At 47.7% G+C, this 27,959-nt stretch overlaps 14 protein-coding genes across 14 annotated transcripts; 6 read left to right on the top strand and 8 right to left on the bottom strand.

The window, feature by feature from the left end:
- Window positions 1-10: 10 nt before the first annotated feature.
- Window positions 11-2,005, bottom strand: BJ212DRAFT_1479730 (WD40-repeat-containing domain protein; the record flags this gene model as incomplete). The annotated part of the gene is made up of 8 exons (XM_041339943.1): window positions 11-125; window positions 181-315; window positions 368-534; window positions 590-841; window positions 903-920; window positions 969-989; window positions 1,048-1,661; window positions 1,720-2,005. 8 exons carry the CDS (start codon window positions 2,003-2,005, stop codon window positions 11-13), a joined length of 1,608 nt encoding a protein of 535 aa, XP_041194623.1.
- Window positions 2,006-3,532: 1,527 nt separating this feature from the next.
- Window positions 3,533-4,332, bottom strand: BJ212DRAFT_1347381 (uncharacterized protein). Its single transcript, XM_041335369.1, has 3 exons — window positions 4,178-4,332; window positions 4,105-4,125; window positions 3,533-4,053 (listed from the first exon to the last, which is right to left on the bottom strand). The coding sequence occupies exons 1-3, from the start codon at window positions 4,187-4,189 to the stop codon at window positions 3,742-3,744; spliced, it is 345 nt and encodes a 114-aa protein (XP_041194622.1). The 5' UTR covers window positions 4,190-4,332; the 3' UTR covers window positions 3,533-3,741.
- A 73-nt stretch (window positions 4,333-4,405) lies between these two features.
- BJ212DRAFT_108258 (uncharacterized protein) lies at window positions 4,406-5,942 on the top strand. The gene is made up of 2 exons (XM_041329009.1): window positions 4,406-5,455; window positions 5,512-5,942. Exons 1-2 carry the CDS (start codon window positions 4,902-4,904, stop codon window positions 5,720-5,722), a joined length of 765 nt encoding a protein of 254 aa, XP_041194621.1. The 5' UTR covers window positions 4,406-4,901; the 3' UTR covers window positions 5,723-5,942.
- A 142-nt stretch (window positions 5,943-6,084) lies between these two features.
- On the top strand, window positions 6,085-6,492 carry BJ212DRAFT_1347378 (uncharacterized protein). Its single transcript, XM_041335368.1, has one exon. The coding sequence runs from the start codon at window positions 6,307-6,309 to the stop codon at window positions 6,475-6,477; it is 171 nt and encodes a 56-aa protein (XP_041194620.1). The 5' UTR covers window positions 6,085-6,306; the 3' UTR covers window positions 6,478-6,492.
- BJ212DRAFT_108290 (uncharacterized protein) lies at window positions 6,463-7,294 on the top strand. Its single transcript, XM_041329011.1, has 2 exons — window positions 6,463-7,203; window positions 7,256-7,294. The coding sequence occupies exon 1, from the start codon at window positions 6,525-6,527 to the stop codon at window positions 6,933-6,935; it is 411 nt and encodes a 136-aa protein (XP_041194619.1). The 5' UTR covers window positions 6,463-6,524; the 3' UTR covers window positions 6,936-7,203; window positions 7,256-7,294.
- BJ212DRAFT_108271 (uncharacterized protein) lies at window positions 7,090-8,267 on the bottom strand. Its single transcript, XM_041329010.1, has one exon. It carries the CDS (start codon window positions 8,051-8,053, stop codon window positions 7,244-7,246), a length of 810 nt encoding a protein of 269 aa, XP_041194618.1. The 5' UTR covers window positions 8,054-8,267; the 3' UTR covers window positions 7,090-7,243.
- A 2,223-nt stretch (window positions 8,268-10,490) lies between these two features.
- BJ212DRAFT_1347374 (uncharacterized protein) lies at window positions 10,491-11,184 on the bottom strand. The gene is made up of 3 exons (XM_041335367.1): window positions 10,948-11,184; window positions 10,875-10,895; window positions 10,491-10,823 (listed from the first exon to the last, which is right to left on the bottom strand). The coding sequence occupies exons 1-3, from the start codon at window positions 10,957-10,959 to the stop codon at window positions 10,518-10,520; spliced, it is 339 nt and encodes a 112-aa protein (XP_041194617.1). The 5' UTR covers window positions 10,960-11,184; the 3' UTR covers window positions 10,491-10,517.
- A 772-nt stretch (window positions 11,185-11,956) lies between these two features.
- Window positions 11,957-12,774, top strand: BJ212DRAFT_1298788 (uncharacterized protein; the record flags this gene model as incomplete). Its single annotated transcript, XM_041332750.1, has 3 exons — window positions 11,957-12,005; window positions 12,105-12,501; window positions 12,558-12,774. 3 exons carry the CDS (start codon window positions 11,957-11,959, stop codon window positions 12,772-12,774), a joined length of 663 nt encoding a protein of 220 aa, XP_041194616.1.
- A 255-nt stretch (window positions 12,775-13,029) lies between these two features.
- Window positions 13,030-17,656, bottom strand: BJ212DRAFT_108104 (armadillo-type protein). Its single transcript, XM_041329008.1, has 20 exons — window positions 17,527-17,656; window positions 17,355-17,444; window positions 17,239-17,303; window positions 16,853-17,179; window positions 16,453-16,803; window positions 16,217-16,405; window positions 16,020-16,165; window positions 15,839-15,962; window positions 15,626-15,782; window positions 15,522-15,578; window positions 15,258-15,468; window positions 15,080-15,198; window positions 14,880-15,026; window positions 14,729-14,825; window positions 14,543-14,674; window positions 14,286-14,479; window positions 13,871-14,231; window positions 13,722-13,814; window positions 13,619-13,668; window positions 13,030-13,568 (listed from the first exon to the last, which is right to left on the bottom strand). Exons 2-20 carry the CDS (start codon window positions 17,442-17,444, stop codon window positions 13,242-13,244), a joined length of 3,237 nt encoding a protein of 1,078 aa, XP_041194615.1. The 5' UTR covers window positions 17,527-17,656; the 3' UTR covers window positions 13,030-13,241.
- An 881-nt stretch (window positions 17,657-18,537) lies between these two features.
- On the bottom strand, window positions 18,538-19,547 carry BJ212DRAFT_1347358 (uncharacterized protein). Its single transcript, XM_041335366.1, has 3 exons — window positions 19,461-19,547; window positions 18,729-19,406; window positions 18,538-18,675 (listed from the first exon to the last, which is right to left on the bottom strand). Exon 2 carries the CDS (start codon window positions 19,395-19,397, stop codon window positions 18,942-18,944), a length of 456 nt encoding a protein of 151 aa, XP_041194614.1. The 5' UTR covers window positions 19,398-19,406; window positions 19,461-19,547; the 3' UTR covers window positions 18,538-18,675; window positions 18,729-18,941.
- Window positions 19,548-20,135: 588 nt separating this feature from the next.
- BJ212DRAFT_1269148 (DUF2407 C-terminal domain-containing protein) lies at window positions 20,136-21,199 on the bottom strand (the record flags this gene model as incomplete). Its single annotated transcript, XM_041330791.1, has 5 exons — window positions 20,136-20,220; window positions 20,272-20,491; window positions 20,538-20,682; window positions 20,737-20,970; window positions 21,023-21,199. The coding sequence occupies 5 exons, from the start codon at window positions 21,197-21,199 to the stop codon at window positions 20,136-20,138; spliced, it is 861 nt and encodes a 286-aa protein (XP_041194613.1).
- Window positions 21,200-21,422: 223 nt separating this feature from the next.
- BJ212DRAFT_1298784 (domain of Kin17 curved DNA-binding protein-domain-containing protein) lies at window positions 21,423-22,446 on the top strand (the record flags this gene model as incomplete). The annotated part of the gene is made up of 3 exons (XM_041332749.1): window positions 21,423-21,438; window positions 21,492-21,723; window positions 21,783-22,446. The coding sequence occupies 3 exons, from the start codon at window positions 21,423-21,425 to the stop codon at window positions 22,444-22,446; spliced, it is 912 nt and encodes a 303-aa protein (XP_041194612.1).
- An 888-nt stretch (window positions 22,447-23,334) lies between these two features.
- Window positions 23,335-26,216, top strand: BJ212DRAFT_1347329 (uncharacterized protein). Its single transcript, XM_041335365.1, has 10 exons — window positions 23,335-23,870; window positions 23,932-24,052; window positions 24,108-24,366; window positions 24,419-24,443; window positions 24,550-24,848; window positions 24,898-24,918; window positions 24,976-25,229; window positions 25,281-25,451; window positions 25,504-25,595; window positions 25,648-26,216. Exons 1-10 carry the CDS (start codon window positions 23,422-23,424, stop codon window positions 25,829-25,831), a joined length of 1,875 nt encoding a protein of 624 aa, XP_041194611.1. The 5' UTR covers window positions 23,335-23,421; the 3' UTR covers window positions 25,832-26,216.
- On the bottom strand, window positions 26,072-27,034 carry BJ212DRAFT_1347313 (uncharacterized protein). Its single transcript, XM_041335364.1, has 6 exons — window positions 26,921-27,034; window positions 26,771-26,856; window positions 26,669-26,708; window positions 26,606-26,616; window positions 26,517-26,547; window positions 26,072-26,459 (listed from the first exon to the last, which is right to left on the bottom strand). Exons 1-6 carry the CDS (start codon window positions 26,973-26,975, stop codon window positions 26,434-26,436), a joined length of 249 nt encoding a protein of 82 aa, XP_041194610.1. The 5' UTR covers window positions 26,976-27,034; the 3' UTR covers window positions 26,072-26,433.
- Between the last annotated feature and the right edge of the window lie 925 nt (window positions 27,035-27,959).

Genomic DNA, 27,959 nt, shown 5'->3' with positions numbered 1-27,959 from the left:
ATAAAACTTACTATGAAGACCGTTCTCCTGCATGGTCTTCGAGGCCTACAAGGCGGGACGGTCCTCCCTCTGCCTGTGACTGACTAGCAATCGGTTTCAATTCCATTTCTTTGTGCTGGACGATTCTGATCAGACACCATATCAGGTCATCCGTCAAACAAATGAACAAAATTTTGATACCTGGTGATAGGTATCGGGACATCAACAGCGTCTATGTCAACTGGAGGTGCAAGGCGAGATGGTCCCGCTTCCGGCTGTGATTGGAAAAAAGACATTGGTGTCAATTTGATTTTTTTGGCGGTGTCGATTTGGGTCCTACGATAGTGCATCAGGTAAGTGATTTAACAAGAGGATGACCTTGTGTTACCGTGTAGTAGGTATAGGAACATCAAGAACAGCATGGTCAGATTCGTCGTCATCGAGTTCATCATCATAGACTGGTCGTGGTGGATCCGGCTTCTTCTTCTGGAACCAGCTGAGGTAAAAGAAGAGTACGTATGGTCGTATTCCGTCATCCACACCAACAACATCGCCCTAGCGAAGGATAAGGTCAGTTCTCAAAAATCCAATCAGATTGCATGAAACAAACAGGTGATGCTGTTCCGAGAGGAACATCAACGACTTTGAGAGCATTTCGTTTTGGCCGGCGCTCCTTTTGCTTCCCCTCCTTGTCAGATGACGGCCGGATGCCATCGAAAAAGGTCTTGAGATCGGGTAAGCGAGAAGATGAAGGGCGTCCCCCATGAGCGAATGGTGATGCAGAGTGAGTATCCCATCCCTGAGATGTGTCGAAGGGCTGGTAGGTCGCCGGCTTATTTCGCCGCTGGCCGGGAAGCTCCGACTAAGAAGTATGTGAGAAACTACTGAAGGGGAAACCGTCAAACAATTTTCAAACCACATACATTAAACAGGCGTTTCGCCTTGTCGAGAGTTAGGATACATATCATATGCAGGGGTAGAAAACACACCTTTTGTTTGCGGAGAGCAGCCTTGGAATGAATACACTTGAGCATGGAAGGGAATGAAATCACAGTTGAAAGTAGTCACCTCATTCTTCACGCTGGCCGGAGCATCAATTTCCGCTGCTATGAGCACATCCTCAGGTATCTCCAATTGCGAGATTTTGTTGTCGTAGCCACCACTGAATATAGAGCATCCATCCGCTGAGAATGCAACATGAAACACTAGATCTGAGTGCTTAAATTGGGCGAGTTCTGTGCCTGTGGGAAATTGCCACAATCGAACAGTGCAGTCATCAGATGCTGATGCGAGAATGGTGCCCGCTGGGTTGAATATGATATGGTTGACAGGCTCGTCTTCGTCATGGCCAATCCAGGGATCACCGGCCTGTTTCCAGGTAGATGTGTCCCATGAACGAATGACAGGATCCTCTTTACTACCTGCTGAGAGGAGATGCGCGCCATCACGAGTCCAGGTGAGCGAGTAGTTGCATGCATCGTTGAAGTCATGGTGGCTCTTAAATCGAGCAAGACGCTTCCTTTGGTCCAAGTCCCATATTTGGATATCTTCATCGGTACTAACTCCGAGTTGACCGGTCGGAGAAAATCGGATGCAGCCGACAGGTGAGCCACACAAGAGAGGATGACCTTTCTTCTGCCAGGTGCTAGTGTCCCATAAAATGACTGCGATCAAATGACCCGCTGGCCAACATCTCTCCGTCAGGGGAAATGTCCAAAGTCATCACAAAGCTTGTGTGACCTTCCAAGGGACCTGCGACAACCCTCCCACTTTCAACATCACGTACCCATAACTGCCAACACAACACAATATTCGCATCAAAATCGTCTTCATCCAAATCATCTGGGAACTCTCCCTCCGCACTGACAACCTGTTTCCCATTTTCCAAGATTATAAGCGCGATGATGCACTGCTTTACCGCCCACTTCATCATCTCTGCGCCGTTCTCAAGCCTCCATATCCGTATTGTCTTGTCGGGCGATCCAGTCACTATTCTCTTGTCATCCAGAAAAGTTGCAATGGACATGATGGTATGCTCATGACCCTCAAATGTCATGATAGGCTTTTGATGTGATCCAGGTAGCTGTTTGCCATAATTCATCCTCGGTTGTTATCCTGAGGCAGGTGCTTCGTGAATTATGCCTAGTGGGAAGTTAGATACACCAGAGAGGAGAATGCGAAAGATCTACCTGTAATGGTTTTGGTTGAGGTGCGTTGCTGGTACAATGCGTCTACAGCATGCAGCTCATTACGTTCGCCTTATAGGCGCTGAGTCTTCAAACTTTACGCCGAGGCACTGCTTCACCCGGGATGGCTTGCTATAATTATTCCTTGGCCCGTTTCGTGTCCCAAGCGCTGGAACACGAATCATTCATGATACCCTCTATCCGCTGTACCTCGCCCCATATGGCATACAATCAGACTCTATCATACTCCCATGAACCCACTTCCTAGTATCTATACCCCAAACCTCGAATGCTCTTCCATAGTTCGCCCACTCCCCTTCACGCTTTTCAGTATTGGACAAACCCTCTCACTACTCACACCTGGGCGACCTGTTGAACATTTTTGTGCGTGTCATTGACCGTTCACCTAGCACGGTGAACGAATTCCACCTGACATTCATGAAGATCGGCGTTGAAAGTAAGTATTTTATTCAAGGCAGTCTGCGTGTGAACAATGTGTACAATTTATTGAAAACTCTCGCTTCGTTACATTATATACAGCATTGATGTGCTAGCGTCTCGACAGCTATATTATACCTGTAAGCTTGCGATTTTCTCTGAGTTCCCCCAAAACGTCCAGCCACACACTGCCTTCGGCATGTCCAGGCGCTAATATAAACGTCAGTGCAGGTCCTAGGACCAAACACGAGAGCCAGCAAATCCAAGACTACGGCAACGATCACAAGTGAAAACACAACCCGCAGGGACAATTGCAAATGACATCGCAAGTGATCTTCTCTGCCACTCGCCTTCGTGAGATTTTCATATCGTCTACTCAGACATTTCGATCATCTTGTTCGCTGGCGTAATGTAGGGCTGGTTCGCATTGGAAATCTACATGTCAACCAGTCGTCCATTAAATTCAGAGTTCAAGTTGCTGTCTGCTCAATATCAGTTACAGCAGCGTGCTCGCAGGGCATAGTGATATACATGCGATTTGTGTCACACTGGTGCCGATCGCTACGGCAATATAGACGGGTAGAGGCGTGGTAGGTTAGTGACCTGCTGTGTAGCAAGCGGAAGGTTGTCAAGAACACAAGTCATGACCGAACTCATAGCCTATCAGCTCAATATTCGTGGCAACAATTCACATTGCGACAAACTTGCAGGACGCTGTGAAAATGATAGGAGTGACAAAGTGGATGTGACAAAGCTAAGAGGTCAATGGACTGAATGAACAAATCAACCGTGCGGAGCCTTCGACGGTACAGATACGCAAGGAAGATGCTGTACATTTCTTAGGCTATAAACTTACAGTAGTGAGATAGACGATGAACTTCGGGTCCGTTCAGATCATGTCGGTCATCAGAGGAAAGGTGAAACCCTGAGTAACGCAGGGTCTTAGCACTGAAACAAGACCGCGCTGCTGGGTGTTTTTGAATTCAGTTACAGCAAGACGGGATGGTCTTGCTTCAAGCTGTGATTGACTGGTCATTGCTTTCATGAGACCAAGCACTAAAAGTTACAATTTCTTACAAACTTGTGCAAGTGAAATTACACACACCAAACATGTACCATATACGAGTCGCAAGAACATTCATTCTTCGAGATCACTTCCAAAATCCGGCAATTCTTCAAGCTTCAGTCCTCCTTTGCCCTTTGCGACATTGGTATACAATTCATCGCGATCCTTTGCGTTGAGAATATGCCATCCTTGTTCACTCGCCGTGTTCCAAATGTAGTAGTTCTTGCCCGATAAAAAAATGTAGCGCGAGCCCTGGTCTTCAGCGAGCTCAAGGGCCGCTGTCAAGCCAGTGGAATAATGGAGCATATTTTGCACAGTCTTGGGATTTGTGAATTTAGCGGTCCATCCTTTTGGGACAGGGGGACTCTTTGATGAGTGGGTATCCTGCGGTAGGCAATAAGCATTTTGCTGAGCTGTGTGTACTTATCGTGTTACCTCAGAAAGATCTGCAACAACCTGACAGGCAGGTGTCAATACAACATAACATGATAAGCGAGGAAAGACATACAGTGGGGCCCATTGTGGTGAAAACGGTGAGGACTCTAGTCTGACTGGGGTGGCCTTTCTAATCGGCTTTGCATGAGGCTTACATCACCCTTCCAGAAAGGGAATAGACCTGTCGAGACCACTGTACTGCATCAGCGCTCAGCACACATCGAGGACGAATGAGGTTACCGTTTGACACGTCTTTTGGCTTTATATATATAGTCATTTTTGGCAGTAAAACAATTGGACTCTCATGTAGTTCCCACGGATACAACATCAAGGACTCGGACATTCACTGATAGTGACTTTAGGCGGCAAGCTTTGTGCTGGCGTTGACAAATCTGGAGTTTGTTTCCTTCCGCTCAGCTTTACAGCTCTTTTGCATGAACATCCACACAGAAGGCAGTGTCTTGAACATACCAAGACGCCTTCAAAATGCATCATTCCTCAGGCTACATAAGGTCAAATAGTGTCTCGATGTAGACCCCCTCCGCATTTGTGGAATTTGGTCTAATACTAGTATGGTATTTTAATACTTTCATCGGTTCACTGACGCTGACTCGTTTCACTCATTGCCAGGATGTCAATTCATCAAGTGTTCCACTTAGAGATACAGACTGCTTTCAACTTGACACAAACAAAAGTATGGTTTTCGCTATATAGTAGAGTTTTTGACCCTATACTTTCACAGATAGTAGAATTGTTCAACAACATCAAGGTCAAGTTTGACTATTACGAAGTCATCAATGATACCCCGACACGCGAAAGCTTTGCCAAGGTTGTTGAGAGAATCGAAACTCTACTGTAAGTGCGGCAGGCTCATCCCAACCTGCACTCATGCCCGATCAAGGCAGAAGAAGAGTGTCTTTCCGGACGGAGATGCACTGACAGTCAGCTACCAAGGCACGAACTTTGAACTCGAAACCCTTTTTGACCTCGTTGGCTGGATCTTTTCTGTAACCGGACAGACTCCCAACAATGCCACCTCGGCCAATTACTACTATCCTTTGGTAATTCTTTACTGCCAGTGGTGTCGGACGTTGTGCGCCAACGAAAAGAAGGAGCCGCAGATGGTGCAAATCACATGGTTCCCTGAAGGGAGCACCAAGCGAGTTTGCCTTGGAAGTAATCTGGATAAGCCCAAGAGAACTCGTAAAGATGCAGCGAGAATAAAGAGATTTGATAGGCTTCTCAAGGACAATTTGGCCAAAGAAGATGAAAGGGAGAAGAGTTATGTGGGTGATGGTGGGCAGCTCATCGGGCATTGCGCAGAGTCGTTTCCAGCGTTATTCATTAAGTCGTAAGTCGTCCTATTTGACAGACACCCCTTTATCGAAACTGATCTGCTTTGTGAAGGCTTGGGAACAAAGTGACGCTGGCAGATGTCAGAGGTGTTGCTGTCAAACCATTCAAGGCTCTCAGCAGTGAGGTGGCCAACAAGTTCGCTGTCCCAGATACAGAGGCGCGCAAGGAGTTGCTCGAGGACCCGTGCAACAATTGTAAAGTCGTCCTTCCACGCTTGGGCAGTCACATAAACTTGGACAATTTTAGCATACTTAAGCTTTAACTGTCAGTACTGTATTGGCGCCTGTAACACCCGGACTTCCGTACCTCCAAGCCTGAGCGTGCAAGTAGTAGGCTTATATGTAACTGTGCTGGAGAAATCTGTGCAATATGATCAATGTGATACTGTCTTGATGATCTGCGTTCAGGTAGTCCCACAATGGTTCGAAGTAGTATTTCGAAGTTTTCGTATCAGTCACCTCGATGTTAGCTGGGGCCTTGAGCAACACCCTGCCTTGAACTTCTTTCATTCAGGCAAATCTAAGCAGACATAGGTTCCCCCAAAAAGCAATGACTTTCATTATAATTTAAAAGGGGATGCCTGAAGGACATCCATATCATCAGTGTGGGCGTAGACTCGACACACTTTGGCCTACACATCTAGCGAGTTGCGAATTATATCGCAAGTAGTCTTTGTCCGCCCTCGCCTTCGTGAGTTTTTCATACCGTCCACTCAGAAATCTTGATTGTCTTGCCCGCTGGTGTCGTGTGGGTTGGTTTGCGTTGGAAATATGTCTCAGCTAGTTGAATTTAGAGTTGCTGTCCACTCAATGTTAGTCACAGCAGTGTACTTGCAGAGTAATATGCATGCGATTTGTGTCACTGATGCCGATCGACAGACGACAAGCGCTGCTGTGTAGCAAGCGGAAGGTCATAACACAAGTCACAAGTTCACTCGTAGCCTACCAGCTCGATCTCGCTCCTTCCGGATGGCCTTCGAAGCATGTTTTGGGCGAATATTGGTCTGATTGGTGGTAGTACCAACTTCCCAAGATTTTACGAGCGATTGTAAGACCCTTTATGTCATGACATATCATGTAATAACTGCCCGCAGATCATCCGAACTGTTGTCGCACACCCCGGTCGAATATGATCTGCAGATATATCGGTCAGGAGAGTCCGTCCGACACTCACTGATTATTTATATACCCAACATGACAAATATCAGCGCTGCGACCGAAGCCTATCGTTCCGCAGTTACTTTTGCGAATGATCCTGCGTTTTCCATGCACGTTGTTACAAGGGAAGAGTATCTTGAAGTCGGTAGCAATGCCTCACGAAAGAAATTCCCTGGATGGCAGTCATCGTCTGCACCTGGGGACGCGGAGATTAGTAAGGCTACTCAGGAGTCAGTGATGGAAGATCAGGGTCAGCCTAACCGCAAGCCTAGCCGTTCACGGATGCGGACGACTACTGCACCTGGCCGTCGCAAATAGTGGCATACACACTTGCGGTAAACTACAATCAGATGCTATAAATTCACACTGAAACACTGAAACACTGAAACCTTAGCACCTCCGTCGGCGCGCGCCGGTGTCAACTTTCCATATCTCCTGATTTACATATCAACCACAGTATCTACATACATGTAACATGACTTCCAACCGCCGATTCAAGCTATGTCTTTCACTCCCCGTCAAGAGCACTGGATTCATGATCCCTTGGCGCGCCTCCCGCGACGATACTAAAATCATTTATCACTTAGTGAGAACTAGGAACGGATCAACAAGGATTACTAAAGAAGTCACCTTTCAAGAGAGTCAACGTCCTCAATGAAACACGGAGGTTCCTTTATGTCCGGATGATTTCTAATGTCGAACCAGATCTCAGCTGGCAAGGCGAAAGGCGCCACCAAAAGCCTTGCTAGTGTCTCTTTGGCTTCATCGTCCAATGTCGCATCGAGAGATTCCAATCGGGTATAATCTTTTCCCGCCTTTTCCTCAAAGTGCTCAAAATCTTCGTTACAAAGTTCGAATACCAGCGGCGATGGGTTCGTCTGGCAGACGCGAAGGCGAACCCCAAATGTCGTCCACTGTTTGTGGTCAATCCACGGGAACAAGATGCTCGTGTGGAGCGCAGAGCTGTCTGCTGGTACGGCGCTGCTGACCGGAAAGATGGGGATGAAGTGATTCGCAACCGCTGACGGCTGTGGCGTATACTTTGATACAAAGTGGACGATCACGTCTTCGACTGTACTGTCATCGTCTTCATTCCATCGCACGAACGCTGAAGTTACGAGCCCGAGATAACGTCCAGGGATGTACTGGCAGATTCTGCGATAGTCCTCGGAGTCCTCTGGATATTCTTGCGCGAGCTCTGCTGTTGACAACGCAAAAACAACAAACGTCCCTGGGCGTATTTTTGCGCTCGTTCGGTTTTGTGGAGGTGTGAATATGTCAAAAGATGCTGTAAGTGCATCCGCTGATTGGCTCTGAGCGATGCTGTAACGCCGCTCAGAGAAAAAGCCCTCAAACGTCGTGTAGGCATCTGCGCTAGACGGTATCCAGCATGTGCTCGAAGGAGACAATGGTGATAAAGATTCGAGGCGTGACATGTTGATAGGCAGACACTGACGGTTAGTCTGATACACTCAACAGTGACACTGCTCTAGTTTATATAGGTTTCAAGGGCCAAAGCATTGTGGAAGACAGGCTGTGGCATGACTGGTACTTGCGCCGACGTTGTGGCCCAATCATTGTGGAAAGGTCTGAATAATAGTGTAAATGCCTATTGATTCCTTTTGCAAGCACGTCTCACTTTCTAGTTGGCCTTTTTTAATGGATTAAGGTCCACAGGTGATTGGTGAGCGCCTCTGCCCCATACAAACGTCTCGACACTTGAGTGTCATATATGACCGAATCGTTCTACTTCGAGTGTCTTATATGCTCGTTCCCAAGTTTGTCGACATGCTGTTGGGTTCGCGAGTCTCATCAGGAAAACGTAATTCACTACAGAGTGCTACAGAGCGCTCTGTAACACTCTGTAATGAATTACGTTTTCCTGATGCTGGGCGTAACTTGTTGGCTCACTGATTGCAACAGCGGCATTCCTATAATCCACACCGTTCTGCAATAGCCGCGGTGTATTATTACTCCTATCAGGGGGACAAGATAACGGAGGGCGTGCTATTCCATTCTTTTCGCAGGTTTGTCATCTCCACTCGCAGATATCTCGGCTCAAGAAAATGAAATCAGTACCTTTCCCTCATGTTACTGGAGCGCCTGATCAATGATCATTATCGCAAATCATGGCCTCGGCCCCTCTATTTCGTCACGGTACTCGTCGATACCCTCCCCCCCCCGAATTTTCTGGATCACGGTAGATCTGAGCCCATTAAACACCACGGAGACCGCTGACTGTGTCAATTACGTGCACGTCTGGCGTTCGACATGACATAAAACTTTGGAGAATCATTCCAATAACGAAGTATCATGGTGCCACGCTTGACTGATGTGCCAAACCACGGTCATATTTTTTGGGATCGACGCCTTTCTTCGAATTCGGATTTCGAGAACATTTCGATATGCGAATTAGCCGTTAACATCTATCAGAAGCTCTGTGATCGTCTATCGATGTCGTGCTTATCATGTTCCTCGTGTCGTCAACGTTCCCGTTCCATCAACTTTATACTTGCTAGTCCATGCCCACAAATACTACTCACCCCTAGTAGAACAGTCTCGGACCTATGAAAGGAACATTGCGTTCATTCTTGTTATGCATGTGTACTTATTGCTTCTTTGACGTTAACCCAAACATAGCAAGATGTCTGTGAGACAGCTCGTTAGGTTTCTAGCATCAGCAATTTCACCGGATCCTTATTTAGCCTTATTTTACTTGAAACTCGTGAACGAGATTTTTGAACTACCTTGAAGCACAGCAGTGTACTCGCAGAGTAATATGCATGCGAATTGTGTCACTGATGCTGGTCGGCAGACGACAATGCAGAATGGGCGGGGGAGAGGTGAGGAATCAATGGTACTGTTGTGTAGCGAGCGGAAGGTCGTAACACAAGTCACGAGTGAACTCGTAGCCTACCAGCCAAGTATTCGTGGCGACAATCTACGTCGTGACGAACCTGCAAGACGCTGTTAGAATATTAATCGCCGTAATCACGAAATAGACACAACAAAACCAAGAGGTCAATGGGCCGAATCAACAGATCAATCCTGCGCAGTCCTTGACAATACAGACACTCAAGGAAGAAAATGCTGTATATACTCTAGGCTATAGATTTTCAGTAGTGGGATACGCAATGGCCGTTCAGGGGTCAGTCATCAGAGGAAGGGTGAAGCTCTGAGTACGACGCAGGGTCTCAGCATTGCAACTAGCTAGAAGACCGCGCTGCAAGGTATTCTTGAATTCAGTTACCACAAGACGGGATGGTCTTTTAGGTTGTGACTGACGAGTAGTTCGTTTCAAATTGATTCCTTTATGCTAGGCGATTTGGATCCTATGACACTGCATCAGCTCACCCGTCGAATGAATTCAATTGATACTGATAAGATTTTAATACTACCTAGTGGTAGGTTTTGGGACATTGAGAATGCCGCCCTCAGATTCGTCGTCCTCAAGGTCCTCGCCATAGGGCCGTGCCAGGCTTCTTCTTTTTCTGGAATCAGCTGGAGCGAAGGAAGAGTATGTTCCGTCGTTTATATCAACAGCGTTACCCCAGAGAAGGGTGCAGTCAGATCCCAAAAACTCAATAGAACTATAGAACATAAACTTATGTAGCTTATCTGAGTGGGACACCGACGCCTTGGTGTCAATTGACACCCCTTTCACTTTCCTTGTCTGACGAGCGAATGCGATTGAAAAAGGTCTTGACACCATGCAAGAGAGGGGTTTCTGCACAAGCACGTGGTGATACAGAGCGAAATTGAATCTGTAAAGACAAGCTACACATTCGGATCGACCCCATGGCCCAAGTATTAAAAATTACAATCTCATACAATCTTGTGCAAGTGAAGTTACACACCAAACATGTACCATGTACGATAAATTCTGAGTCGCAAGAACATTCATCCTTCGAGATCACTTCCATAATCCGGCAGTTCTTCAAGCTTCAGTCCTCCTTTGCCCCTTGCGACATTGGTATACAATTCCTCGGGATTCTCTACATTGAGAATGCGCCATCCTTGCTCGCTCGCCGTGTTCCAAATGTAATAGTCCTTGCCCGATGAAAAAATGTAGCGCGAGCCCTTGTCTTCGGAGAGTTTAAGAGTCGCTTCCAAACCAGTGGAATATTTGAGCATCTTTTCTACAGTCTTAGGATTTGTGAATTTGGCGGACCATCCTCTAGGGGGGCTCCTGGATGAGTTGGAATCCTGCAGAGGGCAATGAGTATTTTGCCGAGCTGTGTGTACTCATCGTACTACCTTAGAAAGACTTGCAACAACCTGACAGGTAAGAGTCAATATAACATAACATGGTAAGCAAGGAAAAACATACAGGGGGGCTCATTGCGGTGAAAATGGTGAGGACTCTAGTCTGATTGGTGTGGCCTTTATAGAGCTGAACAGTGGGAAATGATCATTGATGAACAATGAAGTATACGTAGGGTCAGGTGCGCCCGTGATGTATGGTGCTGTCACAAATTCTAGACATGAAGACGGATTCAGAGTAGCTCCGATGGATCTAGATGAGGAACCAAGGAACGAGTCGAGTCAGACTTGGAAGTACTTTGTGCTTTTGCTGATTAGTCAGATTGTCTTCGTTGGTCTCAACTTGTCACCTCTTCGTCAATCGCGATGCTATAGACGACTAGCGGTAATCGTTGAGCATCATGATAACTCATCGTCAAATAAACGAACCGGGGATGAGCATCCGGTGCTGGTATTACGATAAAGGATTAGGAACTCGGAACTCTTTCACTGGCGCGTTACCTACTAGAGACTGTGTCAAAGTGTGTCAAGGTACAGGGACTAGGGACCTCTAGGAACTCGAAACTGCATATGAAGTAAACTTCAAAACCCTTTCTCTGGCGTATCACCCAATCAACACAGGTCAAGGCACGTCGCAGTCGCGTCAAGGCACGTCGCAGTCGCGTCAAGGTACGTCCCGACCTTGGCAGGACCTAGCAGGACCGTGTCGCGCACTTTCCGACTCGACAGCATTCGCGCAGGACCTGTTATTGCTCACACGAACCGATGAGCCGAGCTCCCTCCTGCCCTAGTTATAAGAGCGAGGCTCTGCGTATCATGGCGTCAACATCCCCAGTTCACATCGCAAAGCACAACTTCCCAACCTTGTACTGTCATCTCTTGTTCACTCACCAGAATTGCCAGGATGCCAATTCGTCAAGCGTTTCTCAGAGACATGCCGGTTGCTTTCAACCTGAGTCGAACACAAGTATGGTTCTCGCTATATGATAGCGGAGCTTTTGACACCATATCTTTACAGATTGTAACATTGTTCAAAGACATCAGGGACAAGCCCAACGATTACGGGGTCATTGACAATGCCCACGCGAGCTTCCCTAGTGTTGTTGAGAGAATCGAAACTTTACTGTAAGTGCGGCAGGCTTACCCCGCTCCGCACTCACGCCCGGTCTAGGGGGATGAGCAGTATCTTTCCAAACGGAGCTGCACTGACAGTCAGCTACCAAGGCACGAACTTCGAGCTCGAAACACTTTTTGACCTCGTCGGTTGGATCTTTTCCGTAGCCGGACACATTCCTGAAGATGCCACCACAGCTAATTACTACTATCCTTTGGTGATTCTTTACTGCCAGTGGTGTCGGACGTTGTGCAACAATAAAGGGAAGGAGCCGCAGATGGTGCAGATCACTTGGTTCCTTCAAGAGGGTACCAAACGAGTTTGCATTGGAAGTAATATGGATAGGCCCAAGAGCGCACGTAAAGAAATAGCGAGAACAACGAGATTTAACATGCTCTCTCGGGATGGATTGGTCCTAGGATATGAAAGGCACCTGCCTTATACGGGTGATGGTGGGCAGCTCATTGGGCATTGTGCAGAGACGTTTCCAATGTTGTTCATCAAGTCGTAAGTCGTCCTATTTGGCAGATACCCCTCTATTGTAACTGAACTGCTTTATGAAGGCTAGGGAACAAAGTGACGCTGGCGGATGCCAGAGGTATCGCTGTCAAACCATTCCAGGCTCTCGATGCTGGGATGCCGAACAAGCTCGATGTCCCAGATACACAAACGCTGCGCAGGGACTTGCTCGAGGACCCGTGCGACAATTGTGAAGTCGTCCTTCCACGCTTGGGCAACATAAACCCGGATCATTTTAGCGTAGACCATTTTAACGCTTAACTATCAGTAATGAATTGGCACCTGTGACGTCCGGGCTTCCGTACCTCCAAGCCTGAGCGTGTAAGTAGTGGGCTTATAACTGGAGAGATCTGTGTAATATGATCAACGTGATACTATTTTGGTAGTCTGCGTTCAGGTAGTACCACAATAAAGTAGTACTTCGAAGTTTTTGTATCAGCCACCTCGATGTCAGCTGGGGTTTGGCAAAACTAACCAGAAATAGGTGCCTCCAAAAAGCAATAACTTCATTATAATTCAAAAGCTTCAAGGTGTCGTGTTTATCGAGGAAAGCAGACCACGTGCTACATAAGGACGTTTGCGTATGAAGAGAAAAGGGGACTCGGTCCCTTTGACGTCGATAACCACAACAAGTAAATATTCATTCGTCTTATATGCAAAGCGCACGTCAATAACGCATCGAACAAGCAGAAGCGAAACGACTACGATAGCCAGAAAAGACGACTACCTCAACTACGATTAGCCTGGTTCGCCATCGTCACCACCTCCATAAGCACAGTCTGCCGCTCAACCGTGAGCATCGTCGTCGCTGCCTGGTATAAATTACTGTTTTGATTCTGGAAAGCTGTGAAAATGGTCATTGTAAACGGGGAACAGTATAAGACAATGAGAATGAACGGCGCACTTTGCATCGCTTGCTTGAAGGTGACATATGTGTTGATGTTGTCGAGTGGACTGAAAAACCCGAGTTCTTCCTCGATTTCTGATTCCTCGGATGTATCTGATTCGTCGTCTCCTGTCTCTGCATTCTCGGATTTTTCTCTCAGACGAGCACCCTATAATATTTGTATGAGCGGTAGGTTGCAAATATGGAATTATGACGAACCTCTTTCGCTAGAATCTCGAGATACGCGGAATCTTCGTCCCACACATCCTCTAAAACACAGGTGTCAGAAATCGGAACACGCATCAAGGTAATATACGCTTACCATCTTCCTCTCCCTCAAGATTGAGGTATCTAGTTTCGTCCTCATCTTCATCGTCGCTCCCTTCAACCAGCTGATCCTCCAACACCTTGCGCTCTACAAGATCATACCATCAGTCAAGTTACCAGTCATACCAACAATGCGCAACCCACTCGCAACAGCCTGAGGCAGCGCCTTGAAAATATTCAAAGCGCCGCCTACAATCCCAGGCCATCCATCCCTCAATCCCTCCGGAATCGCGCCAGCCTCCATCTCCAACAACTTGCAAAGCGCCAAAATGCTCAGCTTCTTATCGTGCACGCGTGGGAGCTTGGCGTCGCTGTTGATTGCTACGAACCAGCGCTCGAAAAATGTGCGTGAAAACCCTGGCTTGTAGGCCTCCATGAAATGAAGCGCCGCGGAGGCGTTGTAGAGGACGGCGTTGACGAGAATTTCGAGGTTGGCAAGGCGGAATGAGGCAGTCTCGCCTTTGTCGATGTGGTCTGCGGCGATGATGACAATATCCTGGAGTTGCTGCAGAAGCACGATGAGGAGTCGCGGGTGAGAATTATGAACACAAAGGCTTACGTCGTCTATGTGGCCGTGCAGGTTAAGGAGCATGGACTCTGCCAGCTTGCATCCGTTAATTTTGTCGTTATCCCCCAGTTGTGGGCTCGTCATAGCCGTGCGGTACATGTCCAACACCTTCGACCTGTAGTCAGGGCGTGCCTTCAGCACATCGGTACCATACGATACGAAGTTGTCCAGCGAGGGGAGCATTTCTGCAAATTATCACCTCCATGAGGAACACAATCCAAATATGTGCGGGAAGTAACGAGCCGCACCATCAAGGAAATCAACAGCATCATTCTTGAAGAGGTCATAAGTCAACTCGAACACCGGCCACATGTTCGGTGATATCGCGTGAAGACGGAAGGTAAGGGCGTCTACGAGGTCATACATATTATCAAACAAATCTACAGACGCTACGATCAGTGTTACCCTTTGAGCAACAAAAAGAGCAGACGCACCAATCAACTTATTCTCAAGGGTGAACCGGATGATGGGTATGATCACCTCCTGCACCTGCGACAGGATCTCAGGCGAGGAGTCAATGCACGAGACAACCTGTGCAGCTTTATGAGATGCGTTGAATGAACATGATGGCGAGGCTACACGCACAGTCCCAATAGTTTTGGCGACCCCCATAGCGCCGTATACTTTATCGTCATCGCCATCTGTCATGAGTGATTCTACATCGATACTGTCCGGAACCGCTTCTTTCTGTTGTGCCAGACCCTCTCTTGCAAGGCGTAAGTAAGATTCACACTATATACATGCCGTCAGCATATCATAGAGGTGACTAGAGGACAAACGCTCACCAGGCGTGCAGTGAGCTGCGAAGCCACAGGCAGAAGCTCGTTTTGAAACCGGTCAACCATGGCTTCCATGCTGTGATTGAGGACATCGAGGTCCGTCTCATCGGAGAGTTTGAGAAGATCTGTAACAGCCACAATCGAAATCAAAGAGTAAATCAGTGGGGTTGGACATGAGACGCACCTTGCACGACCTTGCCTACTTGCGGAGCGACAGCGTCCCTGACTAGAGAACCAAAGTTGACTTGGACGCAGTATAAGAGGGAGAAAATTTCTAACGCACCAGAATCGTGAACGAGAACCAGCTCGGTGATGGCCAGCGCAGCTTGTACACGTACCGGGAGTTCACGATCATCCAGGGCCAACGCCACAGCACGGGAGTGGTTGCTCAAGTTCTAGGCAGGATCGACGTCAGCGAGAAAACAAAACTTGTAGTAGAGATGCCTACCTCTTCAGTGACCCATGTGATACCGGCCTTGGTCACTACACCAAGCACCTCGCATGCCTGAACCGCATCAACTCAAGAAGATTGAGTAATATAAATAGACATACCACACTCCGCAAGTACGGCTCCTGCGATGTGAACTCTGGCAGGACGTATTGTACCATGAACTGCTCGATGCTTCCCTTGACATCGGGATGGCGGACGATGAAAGGGCCGAGGACTGACATCATCGTAAGTGCGCCGAAGCGCTGTGCCGGTGTAGGACTTCTATATCGTATTTTGGTGAGTTGATGAATGTAGTAGAAGTAACAGGGACGTACGAGCGCAAGACAGTGTTGATGAACTGGAGCATCGGGAGGAAGGACGTTTTTGTGCGGTTGCTTGCGAGGGAGAGGAGGAACGAAGTCGCACCACTCACGGGGGACGAGAAGTTCTCGTACTCGTCTTTGGCATGTGAGACACTGACACGGATAACAGGAGAGAGCGACCACGTAAACTCACCAACACTAGCACGGACGTATTCTACGGGATCGGCCTCCCACATGGCTTGTTTGGACGCGTTAAAAGTGAGCTGGGGGAATGCAAAGTTAGCCACAAGGCTGTCGACATGGGGCTTCAGGAGTATCCACGTCGACTTCGGCTTAATACTGTGGAAAAACGCATCAATAAAATCCGAGGGATCGAAGACCAATGCGAACCATTCAGTGAAAAACTGGAAGATCTGGTATTGACATTTCTTGCCTAGCCATGCCTGCCCTGAAACATATAGCTCGACTTGGTGGAGGTACACCTTGAAGATTTCAGGAGCGAAGGTAGTCACGAAGTGCTCTGCAAATACGCCATACTCATTCTGCATCGGTGACGGGAGCTGAGAGGGATTTCCAAAGCTAATATGCTCTTAGAGACACGTATAATATGTAAAGATGATACACACCGATGGAACAGTCGACCGAGGATTCCATACGCCCACTTCTTGGCCTTCCACCATTCGCATTTCTCCCGATCTTCCTCGTCAGTTGGAACGCCTTCCACGGGGACAACCATCCCCACAACGCGGAACAAGAGTCTTCCCCAGGGAACAAGTGATTCTGGGCTCTGCTGATGTGGGGAAAGGTTGACAATAATTGCAGTTTTGTACGTCTTGAGAATAAGGTGCAGCATGGCAGGGATCTCCTGGGACGCAGGTTGGGATGGGGAGGTATTGAGCATGCCATCAGCGATGGTGACAAGGGTAGGGAAAAGAGTGGCAATAATGCTTGGTAGGACGTCGGCTTTTTGGCGGAATCTACGCGTTCATTAGAGCAATACGAAAGATAACACAATGAAATACATACCTGAACGCCCTAACGCACTCGAGTGAGGCTACGACACCAGCTCCCACTTCTCTCACATCTCCACTGCCCAAGAGCCTTTTCACGTCATCCAAAAGAGATGACCAGCGATCAGGGAAGTCATGCGCCACAAGGTCCTTAAGTGTTGCTGCGACCTGGACGGTGATGGAGCGGCTCGGACTGGCAGAAAGAAGTGGAAGAATGTTGGCTTTTAGTGCGGTGCGGTCCGACTGAGCAATTGGAACATGGTCTGGGCGTGGATTTGGCGGAAGGATGTAAGAGGTATGCACGCGATTCTTGAGGTAAACACTACAAGCTTGACGAGTAGCTCTGTCATGGAGTTAGTATCATGAGCACCGTGAAACTATTTGCAGAAAGAGTAGGCGTACATTTCAACGCCATCAGATGCGATGATTTGCAGAAGAGCAGTTAGCATGCCCTCCTGTGCACCGATCTGCAGGGGCGATCAGCGCGATAACCGCAGTCTAATAAAACAAGACATTACCTTGCGTATTTGGAGCTCGCCGGTCTTCTGTACATTAGGATCAGGGTTGTAAGTTGTCGCGAACAAGTTCGCAAGTGATTGAAGATCCATCTGTGCGTCATCCATGATGATAATCAGATTAACATTTTTTTCACGTTAAAATCAACCTATAGATCAGCAACAAAACACAGACCTCAGGCAGGTATATTATGAAGAGAAAGAGACGATGGATGAATGGTCGTAAAGGTCGTTTACAAAGGCTGAATGAGAGCTTCGGTCGAAAATTTGGGATCAAACACGCGGCGGCGCGTTTAGTGTTAACCTAATTGATCATGATAAGATTACATCATGCCTCGAGCTCTTTCACTTGTACAGCAACTACCAGCATCTTCACGCAATGAACTGCTCTAACAGGCTCACAGTCACAGAACGTTCAGTTTGCGGTAAGACATTCTATCACGTTGGCACTTTTGATTGGCGGATAGTTTCAAAGATCCCGGCTGAACAGCGCTCAGCATGCAATATATTTACATTTGACGCGTGTCTGGAACCACTTCCTAGATTTGTGACAGCGACTAGTGATCCAATGTCAAGAGCTCCTGGGACCCGCACCGGAAGCATTAATGGGTTTCCCGATGACCCTTGATCAACGAATGACATGGACGTATTTGACATCGTGAGCTTCCCCCATAATCGCCATACAACTAACAGTTAGCGCGGACGCAGTGTGCGGAATTCTTCCCTCGAGTCCGGTTTTCACATGCGGTTCGAGTTGTGAATGAATCACAGTACATCTTGTGCCTCCCATCGCGAGTGGCGTAACGTAGCAATACTCCCAAATTTGACGAGTGCATCTAGATGTTTAAAATTGGTCTGCAGACTCTGCGATGGCGCTTCTTCCTGTCGCGAGACAACCCCACGCAGCAGTTTCGCAACATTGAAATGATCACGTAAGAATGGAAATGTGGTGCCGCATATTCCAGAAGCGTAGATCCGCAGATATTGGTCGGTTTTAGAATGCTTTGACTTCTTGGGAAATGTAACGCTAAGCTTCGAGTCCACATTGAGGTCGAGAAGGAGAGCGATGCAGGGGAGCTCCGATAAGCATTGTATGGAATCATGTCTACGCGTGATGAACCCTACGTCTCGCTCATTGGAAATCTTCCCCGCTTTATCTGAAATAAACATCTGCGACACGCGGTCTGCATCATTGGAGCCAAGGGCAGGATCGTCAAAATAGATGGGAATCATCTTGTCGACGAGCGGCTGCAGATGGCAGCATTGCACCGCACTTGTACGATGCTAGTGTCGTAAAGTCCACTCTTTGGAGTCGCATCTAGCGCTGTGTAACGGTATCTAAGAAATAATATTGCTTGACAACGAGTAGAAGCTTACCTCAACGACTCAATGCTAGCTAACTTGGAATCTTTCGCCGAGATAAAGTTTTCCATGGACACCCAATGCGAAAAATTGATATAGGCATGCTGAAAAGCTGCCTTAGCCTTTTCACCCGCCTTCGGCCAGAACTCATCGCCAAAAAGGTATTCCAGGAAATTGACGACAGAGACTTTCTGGCAGTTGTATCAGTTCCGCATCCTCGCTTCCGTTCTAGTGTAGATCCGAGATCGTGCCTGTGGAGATATTACTGCGAACGTACATGTCCTTGGCAAGAAGTAGCAAAAGTCTGCTGGCCAGCTCTCCGCATTGTCCTGTTTCGACCATCCCGTCGTCAGCCTTCGCCTTCAAAACTTCCAAAGCGTCCGTCAGACTTCTGGACGTCCCGTGGAGTAGAATTGCTGCAACGCAAGACATAAAGGGCTCCGATGGATAACCGGTGAATGCCCACGACCTATCTTCGGTCATCGAGAAGCACACGCGCAGGTGACTAGCCACTCCTTTTTCGAGATAAGAGACAACATTAAGGTGACCGAAGCAAATGTCGGGACCGAATCTCTGAGACAGTACGGCGAGAGCCTGGTTGATGTCTCGAGGATTAAACATTTTGGATTTGCAGAGCTTCTGAGCAGCCAGCGTCATAATCCCGGTGATGGTCCGTTTGTTCATGAGTGATTTCTACCCATTCATGGTCAACGAAACTGAACACTAGGACAAAACATGAGGACAAACAGTGGACGACCGAATCCGATGATATGGCGGAACTTTCCAACATTATTAGCCAATGTACCAGACAGAGAGTCTGCATTCTAGTCCCAACCAAGATATATATATATATAAAGCTGCATCATTGTTGTGACAGTAGGCGTTGATTGTCCTGCCAAGAATATCGGATGGACGAATACCCTTGCTACTCATGTTGCTCAGAGGGTGGGCTTCGTCAAACGCTATGACGAGTTTCCCATATTCATATCTGCACGGTTTTCGTAAGAGCTAGAGGGGTCTTTTGCGAAGAGTCACGCACTGTCATGTCAAGTCTAACACCCACCCACTGAAATTGTATGCACCAAAAGTACGTCCTTCAGAAACCAAACCATAGATTGTAATATCGATGTCGTTCCATTGCAAGAAATTCAAATAGATACTTGTCTATTCTCGGAACCAGATGTTATGTTGGGTGAGGAGCTGAGGAAATCGTGTCGTCACTCAAAACATCTGGCAAGTCACCTGACAATAATCCACGGATAATTTATTGCATCGATATGAATGTTGTACCATGTTTGCAGTGTATAGGTAATTGCAATGCAGCTCAACTCTGTGGAGAAGCTCCATATTAGTGTACTCTAATCGATGAGGGTGTTTTCGAGGACCCTCACCAAGTTCCAATGATAAGAATTCCATGTGCACTTATGACGTGTCCAGCAAATATCTCCACATCCCGAAGAGTAAATTCACCAAGAATCCAAAAACAACTCCTACTTGTGTGCGCCGTCTAAGGTACCAGTCAGCTACGGTCAATTCGCAAATAGAAAAGGACACTGACGAAAATATCACACTCTCCCCACTCTCGTGCTCACCCTCTTCCCAGAAAACTGCGGCCTTCGTTTCACGCAGGAAGAAAAATGGTATGATCGGGAAGAAAAATCCGATGACAATACCCCGGAGAATGAGACTCTGTGAGGAGGCAGAAGAAAGGGACGCTGTGTTGACGTTATCCATGGAGTCTATCCATTGTTCTTCGAGAGCTCGCGCGTGTTCGTCATCTGCAGTATGGTAAGCATATTTTCTGGTAAATTTAAGAGACCGTACAGTCATCCTCGTTCTCAAACTCAATGTCAAGATAATTTGACGATGATTGGCTATGAAATTGCCGTCTGAAATTCGCAATGTCATCTTCAGAGAATCCTGCAGCAGCAAGCCTGTCAAATCCCCTCAGCGGTTGCAGTTGAGCGACCTATAGCAACAAGCAATAAGTGAACACGAATCAATATATCCATGCGCCACACACTTGTGGTTTCTCCTCTTCACTCTCTCCAGGTTCGATCACAGGGCCAACAGAACAATGCAACCACGTCACCAATTGGTCTTCCTTTGAAATCTCTTGTGAACGGGCAGAAGCACGGACTTGTCGCTCCTCGAGGGTTGCCAGCCATTCGTGAAGGAGCGTTCCATCCGTTAGCAGACGCCCAGCGTGTATGAGACGAAGTCGACGATCTTTCAATTGGGGGAGACCTTCAACTATCTGTATTTATCTGCACATAAGGCAAATAACAATCATACTTTCAACCACGTACATGAGCTTTAACATCCCTGACCGTGTCCTTCGGACGGACTGTGAGGTTAAAGTCGGGGATACCCTCAGTAAACCGGATCGTCAGGTCTCTAGAATCATCCGGCGGTGTTGAGGACGAGGGCCGTTCAAGAGGCGGGTCTATTTCACGCTGTTTCCCTTTGGCTTTCTCGCTGAGCATAGTCCCTGCGCTTGCTGTGGGCCTTTGTACAGTCTGAAAGCGGCTGCGCTGGCAAGTGAGACCGTCATTACATAGCCATGGGTCACGTGAGCATTTGACATATTACAACATTCAAGATGACTAAGCTCATCTTCTAGAGCTTCTCAACTAGTGACCACATATCCCATTCAGTGATTCAGCGAACTACCCTAATCTTACCCAGACCTCCTGTTTATTGCCCAACATGCCGCGCGCAGAAGGTCAGTTAGACTAACATTTATAAGAACGAATTCCGCTAATGTTCAATGTCCAGTCGGAACTCCAAAGTATCTCGCCAATAAGATGAAATCCAAGGGCCTACAGCGCCTGCGGTGGTACTGCCAAGTCTGCGAGAAGCAGTGCCGAGATGAGAACGGCTTCAAGTGCCATGCTCAGTCTGAAGCCCATCTTCGCCAAATGCTTGTCGTCGGCGAGAATGCCGGGCGGCATATTGCCGATTTCTCGAGCCAGTTCCAGCATGATTTCGTCCAACTTCTAAGCAGACGGTGCGTAGCTCTGTTTCAATTTGATATTAATATCTGGAACCTTGTTCGTCACTCATTAGATATAACACGAAACGCGTGCGTGTCAATCAAGTCTACCAAGAATTCATCCAAGATAAGAATCACCTCCACATGAACGCCACCCGCTGGGTGACTCTTACCGAGTTCGCTAAACATTTAGGGCGCTCAGGTATCGCGCGCGTGGATGAGACCGAGAAAGGGTGGTTCATTGCGTGGATCGACAGCAGCCCGAAAGCTCTCGCAAAGCAAGAAGCCTCTATGAAAAAGGATCGAGCTACGCGGGACGATGAACAGCGGGAGCGCACTCTGATTGCAGAGCAGATTGAGAGGGCAAAGTCGGAGAAAGAGGCAAGTGATGAGGGAAGCGCGAGCCCCCCTGCCGGGGAGGGCCTCAAGAGAGAGGAGGGCGCAGAAAAGATCGTTCTATCATTTTCTGCAAAGCCAGCGGCCACATCAGAAACGCCCACAGCTGCTCCGATAGGGCTGAAACTAACTGCCGTAAAGCCTGGAGTCAACCCTTTCAAAGTTAATCCCTTAAAGCGGCCTAACGTCTTCAAGTCTGCTGCTCCTGTCAAGTCTGAGAGCTTAGAGGGTAGCGGTGAGAATGATAGGAAACGGCCGGCGCCGATGTCAGCTGCAGAACGGCTTATCATGGAGGAGCAAGAGCGTAAACGCCGGCGGATGGATAGAGAAAGTGTAGCCTAAGCTTCAGCTGTTGTATCGTTTTACTGTATCCTTATTGTATTTTTTCTGCCCTCTTTAGCTATTGCAGAAATGTTTCAGCCTCGAGTATCGCTATATGACTGGCATAACACGAAAGGAAACTAAAATGTGCAGCTACTTAGACAATGAGTACGACTACAACTGCAGCGTGTTTATGCATGTCATGTATGAAATAACCAATCCTCCCTTTGATCGTTCATGATCATGCAAGTAGGATGGGGTAGAAAATGTTCCATTGGGTAGACCAATTGATGATATAGCAGGGAATCGAAGGCATTTCGGGGAGAGGCCATCGATGCTCGGCTTCAGGCGAAGCTATCCTCTTGATCTGGCGAGCATAAGGAAGCATGTATAACAAATCCGGAGGCAAAAGGTCTTGAACCAGGTGCTTAAACATATGAGAGGAGACGCATACCAATCACGGGAAGACCTGATCACTTACAATATTTCGACCCATGAGCTCCTCGTAGAAGTCTGGGATATCATCCTAATCATCCGACTCGTCTGATGGTTCAAAATCAATATCCCGAACTTCAACGACAAACGACGGTATGCACATCAGCAATAGTCCAAGAAACGTTTGAGTATCCCATAGCACGTCCGACGTCGAGCACCGGACGTGGCACTACTCACTCTATGACATGTTGTCGCGACTGCTGTGAGATCCTGGAGACGAAGTGGATTGGGCTCATGAGAAGCTTCGGGTTCTGAGAAAAGGATTCAAGAACTTGAAAATATTCCTTGTAATTTCGGGAGAAAACAAAGTGGTGCATGGCATGATTCGGACTTTGCGCGATAATATTCGAATTTCGGTTGATGCGGTAGAGGGCCTAGAAAATGCAAGCTGCGAAAATGGGCTGTGCGGTAAGCGCTCATGCTGTGACGCAGCCACTGACGCTAGCCAAATGCACCTCTTAGTCCACCAACTCACTGGGGTTAGGCCTGAAGCTCATTTTCATGGTTCTGTACCTACGGGCGATCCTAAACTGGCTAGGCTTCCTATTCAACACAGCTGCACCACACATCCGGTCCATCATACGCCAATGTATATTCCGCATTCGCAAGTTAGGTATCCGAGCTGTGCAGTCTGGTTTACGAACGTTTTTGAGCCGTCTCCTTGCGTACTATCATCAGAGAGCTTCGCTAAAGAATAGCGATGCAGAACCAGAGACAGCAGTTTTTACAGCTGCGAGCACCATGCATCCAGTCCTTACGCCAGTAAACGGTCTAAGTCAGACCTCATCTCTCCAAGCAAACCAGCTTCAAGTTCAGGTCAATCAACATCCTGCTCAAGGTTCCTGCAGTTCCATCAATTCCTGGTCACCATCGCCAATGGAATGGGATCCTAGCAAGTTCAAACCGTTGGCTCCACAGCTTTGTCAGAGATACAAGGGAAGGGTACTCGTGTATGCTTTTTGTTCTGTCGTGTTTCTTTTGATCTCACTTGTTTGATTGGTCATGATATAGGAGTGATAGCAAGACCACGTCTATCCCAGCCAAAAAGAAGGATTTTTCAGAAAAGCCTGTTGACGGTTGGGAAACTGTCGTACATCCGGAGGGAGCATTGTACTTCTATGATGCCACCCGGGTACGTCGTAGTGTCTCATTTTGATTCTTGGTCTGCATTTATAATATTTCTAAAGCACGTTTTTACCGACGCAAATCTGAGAAGCAAAAAGAACAAGCTTCTCAAGGTCATCAACCACCTAGCCCACCAGTTACTCTTGAAAGCCAATGATCTCATCGATGACTCTACATATCTTGTTCTAGAGTTGCGAGAAGACGCATGTTATTATTACTTCGTGCAACACGACAAACGGCTCTTGTTCTGGCTGCAGGATTTTGAGGATCCTATACGTATCTACGAACATGTCAAGGGCGTCAAATCAGATACTCACATCAGTGGGTGTCTCTTGGCTCTCCTGAACCAGGTTGACTTATAGGCAAACAACAGAGATCGCACTCGAGGCACAGTATTGGTTCGTCGAATCGCGTTGTGTACGTAGCTCATCACCTATATTGCCCTACATCTCTAACGATGCATTTAGTTTAACGTTCTCGTTGGCCGACATTATGATCGTGAAGGGCGCACTGCGAACTATACCCGAACAATGCTCCCATCCAACCTCAGATTGCCACGGAACTGAAGCATGTTCTTCTTCATGCACACTCAGGTTGGCTATTCCCAGTTAGTTTTCGCGTAATAATGAATTGGGACGTCTTTGTAGACTTTCTGACATCCGATACCTCTGTTGTTCCCTATGATCTCTCCACGCTACAAAGCATGCTGGATCTTTCAAACCATCTAGTGGAATATGTAAAGCCTCTAACACAATCTGGTGATGAGCGTGTGGAATTGCCTGCTCATCTCATGTGCGTACTAGGTGGGATGTATAGCCCTCCTGTATCATTCTTCCACTTACACACCGTAAGCTCGCCTCATGCGGTTGTTCGGTGAGCATAGAAACCGTGCAGGAGACAATGGACGTGATCACTGAATCGACTCTTCAGCTCGTTCAAAATTCTTGAACTTCTATGGGCAAGTCGGCGCGCGTCTCAACGCCAATCAGTCAGTCTACGAAGTTGAACAAAGTAGACAAAAAGGTACACTCCGACTAAGGCTTGCGAACGCCTTCCTTTGGGGCGCACCAGCTGCACAGTACAAATTCCTGCAAAACACATGGATAGACAATATTTTGAACTATCCTAAATGGTCCAAGCTCATTAGCAGACTCAATAGCGACTGGAGCAACGTTACCATCTTTGTAAGTGGTTTTCTCAAACTGTCACTTTCCGTGATGAACCTTTTTGGCCAGTCCACCGTGATGTTGGCTGTTAACGTTGGTTTTCTGGCTGTTCCTGGGGTCATCAGCGCAGCAGCCGTGGTCATTTATCTGTCGGCGATGTGCTCCGTCAGTTCCTTGGTAGCATCCATGCTTCTCGCTGTCGAGTGCCGTGGATGGGGCACAGACTCAGCTAAAGGCGCCGTGCGTTGTCTGTTTGTATGCTGAAGGGTGTTATGTTCATTTATCCTTCAAGGCATCGTTCATGGCCCGTATGATTCACACACAAGCAGACGTCGAAGCGCTAGCGATCATGTACAGCCTTCCATATGCATACTTGATCTGGGCGTAAGCAATATTTCTGCATAGCATGATTCAAGGTTTATTCACTTCCACGCAGAATGTTCTGCTTTGTTACCGCTCTGGGCATCTCTGTTTTCCACTCAACAAATCCGGCAACACTGGTGGTTGTAGGCCTTTGCTGGATTGCTGTTACTACCTTGACACTATGGCCCGCGTGGTGGGGTAAATTCAGTATAACGCCATGGTCTAGGAGGGGAGGACAGGTGAAGGAGATTGTTTGAGCTTTTCGATACCACACCATCTACATGTATTAAGCACGAGATACCGCCAGCATCGGGTGCTACTGCGTCCACCACGTCGTGCTGTGTTGTCGTGCGCTCATGATTCTGTCTCCTTTTTACCGCTGCTCATTACTATCATGGCGACATCTGCTTCGTTTCATGGTGTTGTCGGACTTCAGAATGGAGGCAGGTATCAGATCGACAAAAATAATTATTGGCAATACGACGGCTTTATCGTGACTGCAGAAATGCGAGATATTCGTGTCAATGTGACTGCTACTGTAAACACAGTACATTGTCGTAGAGCCGACCGAAGGGGAGTCCTTGTATCATATATCTAGCACTTCGAAGTTCGAACGTTTGTCATGTAGTGACTGTCGAAACGAAACTTAATTGCCGTGAACCCCGAGGGGCCGAAAATAGTAGTGCGCTTGTCAGGTGTATCAAGAACATCAAAGGTACATAATATGCCAAGCCTATCTGATCTCTACAACAACTGGTTCATCGCAGTACAATGTTAATCGAAGAGGCGACGTTACAAAAGTCATGGTTGTGAAAGGAAAGATACATGCTATGAGCAGACTTCAAACGCGGGAGGGCATTTAACAGCACATCTCGCAAGGGCAGCCTAAATGTGACAAGTCAGTGCCGTCCAGCTGAAAAAGATACATGACGTAGGACGTACAAATAATATCTGCCCAGCATTCGCAGCAGTCCTGAAATGACGGTCATAGTCAGGTTAATTCTAAAGAAGTCACTATCTCCACCAATCACCTTGCAGCATTCTATGAGGAGTTTTAGTCTATAGCTGAAAGGTGTTATTGGGATTGGACTCACCGAAGCACAGGAAACACTCGAGTGCACCAAGGAAGCAGTCCTAGGGTAGAGCGAACAAAGGTCAACTACCATTCTCGACTTTCAACTTTCGAAAAACTGTACTTTGGCAGCTCCTCCTCCACGGAGACGCTTAGCGTGGTGCTCCTGGTGGTTCTGACTGTTGTTGACAGGAGCAGGGCTCACAACGCCTATTGAAATTGACCCGCAGTCGCCATGAATAACATCATGTCTCATCAGTCGCAAAAAACGTACTCATTTGGATGGCAGCCTGGGGCTGGTTGGTGGTAGCTTTAGCGGTGGACTCCATTTCGATGTTGAATATGAATTTGGGGGTAATGGATGAAAGTTTGGGAGAGAAATCGAAGGCTGGTTCGGTTGTAATTGTGAGGACCTTATATGGTGCCCCTGGTCCCACAGCGCCGACAACACGTGCCAGATGATGTCAACTAAAGGCTACGCGATCACCTTGCCGTGTGTGATGCCGCTTCTAAAAAGCTGTGCTTAGCTAGGCTCTATGTAGTTCCTCCTCGTCATCCATGACGACCATGGAGACCGGACTATGCATATATCATCCACTACTGGCCGGAGTATGCACCAGAAACACGTGTACTTGTCCTCACAGAAACGTGTCAGTCGGCGATACCCTTGCCGCATGTCAGTATCGACAGCAGCCGAATGCCCTGCTGCCCTTCAATTATGAAACCCCAAAATCATAGCCGGAGGATCGCTAGGTGCGAGAGCCCGCAGGAGCAAGCATGGGGCCTGGGCGAGAGTCGTATTATTGTCCGTTCCAACTCCAGAGGCGATAGATTTATCCATCGGGTATCCGGTGGACCGGTGCTAATTACACAAGCCCATTTACAGCTGCAAGTTACATATAGATTCCAAGTTTCCTTCGGTGAGTCGGATACTCTCTCTGCCTCTTGCTGCTTGACCGCCGTGAAAGCATCCAACATTGACCTCGCATCATGTATGAGACTCCACATAGGTTACGCCTGTCACTCTGTTCTTCTAATTCAGGATCCGCAACCGATAGGACACAGCTCTTGTGAACAGTCACAACAAGGCTTGTTATCATGTCAGATTGACAGGTATATATGATCAATGTTTCAGTATGAATCTATTTCGGTACGACCTCATGTACGCTGCAGCTATATTTGTCAAACGCGCACTCAAGTTTGCACAGTTCATCCCCTGGTGTGGGGCACCGGACATCATTGTCGAGCACTCAAAATCGCCCAAGTCGCATCGGTAACCTACCAAATCTTGCTGTAAGGACTTCTTATGTATG

The sequence above is a fragment of the Suillus subaureus genome (genome assembly GCF_016647635.1).
Source record: "Suillus subaureus strain MN1 chromosome Unknown BJ212scaffold_11, whole genome shotgun sequence".
Classification (NCBI taxonomy): domain Eukaryota; kingdom Fungi; phylum Basidiomycota; class Agaricomycetes; order Boletales; family Suillaceae; genus Suillus; species Suillus subaureus.
Note: the sequence above shows the minus strand (reverse complement) of the source record. Positions and strands in the feature narration are given on the sequence as shown.

What these genes read in the sequence shown, in the direction of transcription:
- BJ212DRAFT_1347381 (XM_041335369.1), bottom strand. An exon ending in TTGTTGCAGATCTTTCTGAG is followed by an intron (nt 4,054 to 4,104) that starts GTAACACGATAA and finishes TGCCTACCGCAG; the next exon opens with GATACCCACTCATCAAAGAG.
- BJ212DRAFT_108258 (XM_041329009.1), top strand. Translation starts at nt 4,902, where the DNA reads ATGATACCCCGACACGCGAAAGCTTTGCCAAGGTTGTTGAGAGAATCG. An exon ending in CCAGCGTTATTCATTAAGTC is followed by an intron (nt 5,456 to 5,511) that starts GTAAGTCGTCCT and finishes TGCTTTGTGAAG; the next exon opens with GCTTGGGAACAAAGTGACGC.
- BJ212DRAFT_1347378 (XM_041335368.1), top strand. Translation starts at nt 6,307, where the DNA reads ATGCGATTTGTGTCACTGATGCCGATCGACAGACGACAAGCGCTGCTG.
- BJ212DRAFT_108290 (XM_041329011.1), top strand. Translation starts at nt 6,525, where the DNA reads ATGACATATCATGTAATAACTGCCCGCAGATCATCCGAACTGTTGTCG.
- BJ212DRAFT_108271 (XM_041329010.1), bottom strand. Translation starts at nt 8,053, where the DNA reads ATGTCACGCCTCGAATCTTTATCACCATTGTCTCCTTCGAGCACATGC.
- BJ212DRAFT_1347374 (XM_041335367.1), bottom strand. An exon ending in TTGTTGCAAGTCTTTCTAAG is followed by an intron (nt 10,824 to 10,874) that starts GTAGTACGATGA and finishes TGCCCTCTGCAG; the next exon opens with GATTCCAACTCATCCAGGAG.
- BJ212DRAFT_108104 (XM_041329008.1), bottom strand. Translation starts at nt 17,444, where the DNA reads ATGGATCTTCAATCACTTGCGAACTTGTTCGCGACAACTTACAACCCT. An exon ending in CGCAGCTCACTGCACGCCTG is followed by an intron (nt 15,027 to 15,079) that starts GTGAGCGTTTGT and finishes GCATGTATATAG; the next exon opens with TGTGAATCTTACTTACGCCT. An exon ending in TCTTGAGGGAGAGGAAGATG is followed by an intron (nt 13,669 to 13,721) that starts GTAAGCGTATAT and finishes CCTGTGTTTTAG; the next exon opens with AGGATGTGTGGGACGAAGAT.
- BJ212DRAFT_1347358 (XM_041335366.1), bottom strand. Translation starts at nt 19,397, where the DNA reads ATGAACAAACGGACCATCACCGGGATTATGACGCTGGCTGCTCAGAAG.
- BJ212DRAFT_1347329 (XM_041335365.1), top strand. Translation starts at nt 23,422, where the DNA reads ATGGTTCTGTACCTACGGGCGATCCTAAACTGGCTAGGCTTCCTATTC. An exon ending in GGAGCAACGTTACCATCTTT is followed by an intron (nt 25,230 to 25,280) that starts GTAAGTGGTTTT and finishes CTTTTTGGCCAG; the next exon opens with TCCACCGTGATGTTGGCTGT. An exon ending in CAGACTCAGCTAAAGGCGCC is followed by an intron (nt 25,452 to 25,503) that starts GTGCGTTGTCTG and finishes TTATCCTTCAAG; the next exon opens with GCATCGTTCATGGCCCGTAT.
- BJ212DRAFT_1347313 (XM_041335364.1), bottom strand. Translation starts at nt 26,975, where the DNA reads ATGGAGTCCACCGCTAAAGCTACCACCAACCAGCCCCAGGCTGCCATC. An exon ending in CCAGGCTGCCATCCAAATGA is followed by an intron (nt 26,857 to 26,920) that starts GTACGTTTTTTG and finishes CAATTTCAATAG; the next exon opens with GCGTTGTGAGCCCTGCTCCT. An exon ending in ATGCTGGGCAGATATTATTT is followed by an intron (nt 26,460 to 26,516) that starts GTACGTCCTACG and finishes TGTCACATTTAG; the next exon opens with GCTGCCCTTGCGAGATGTGC.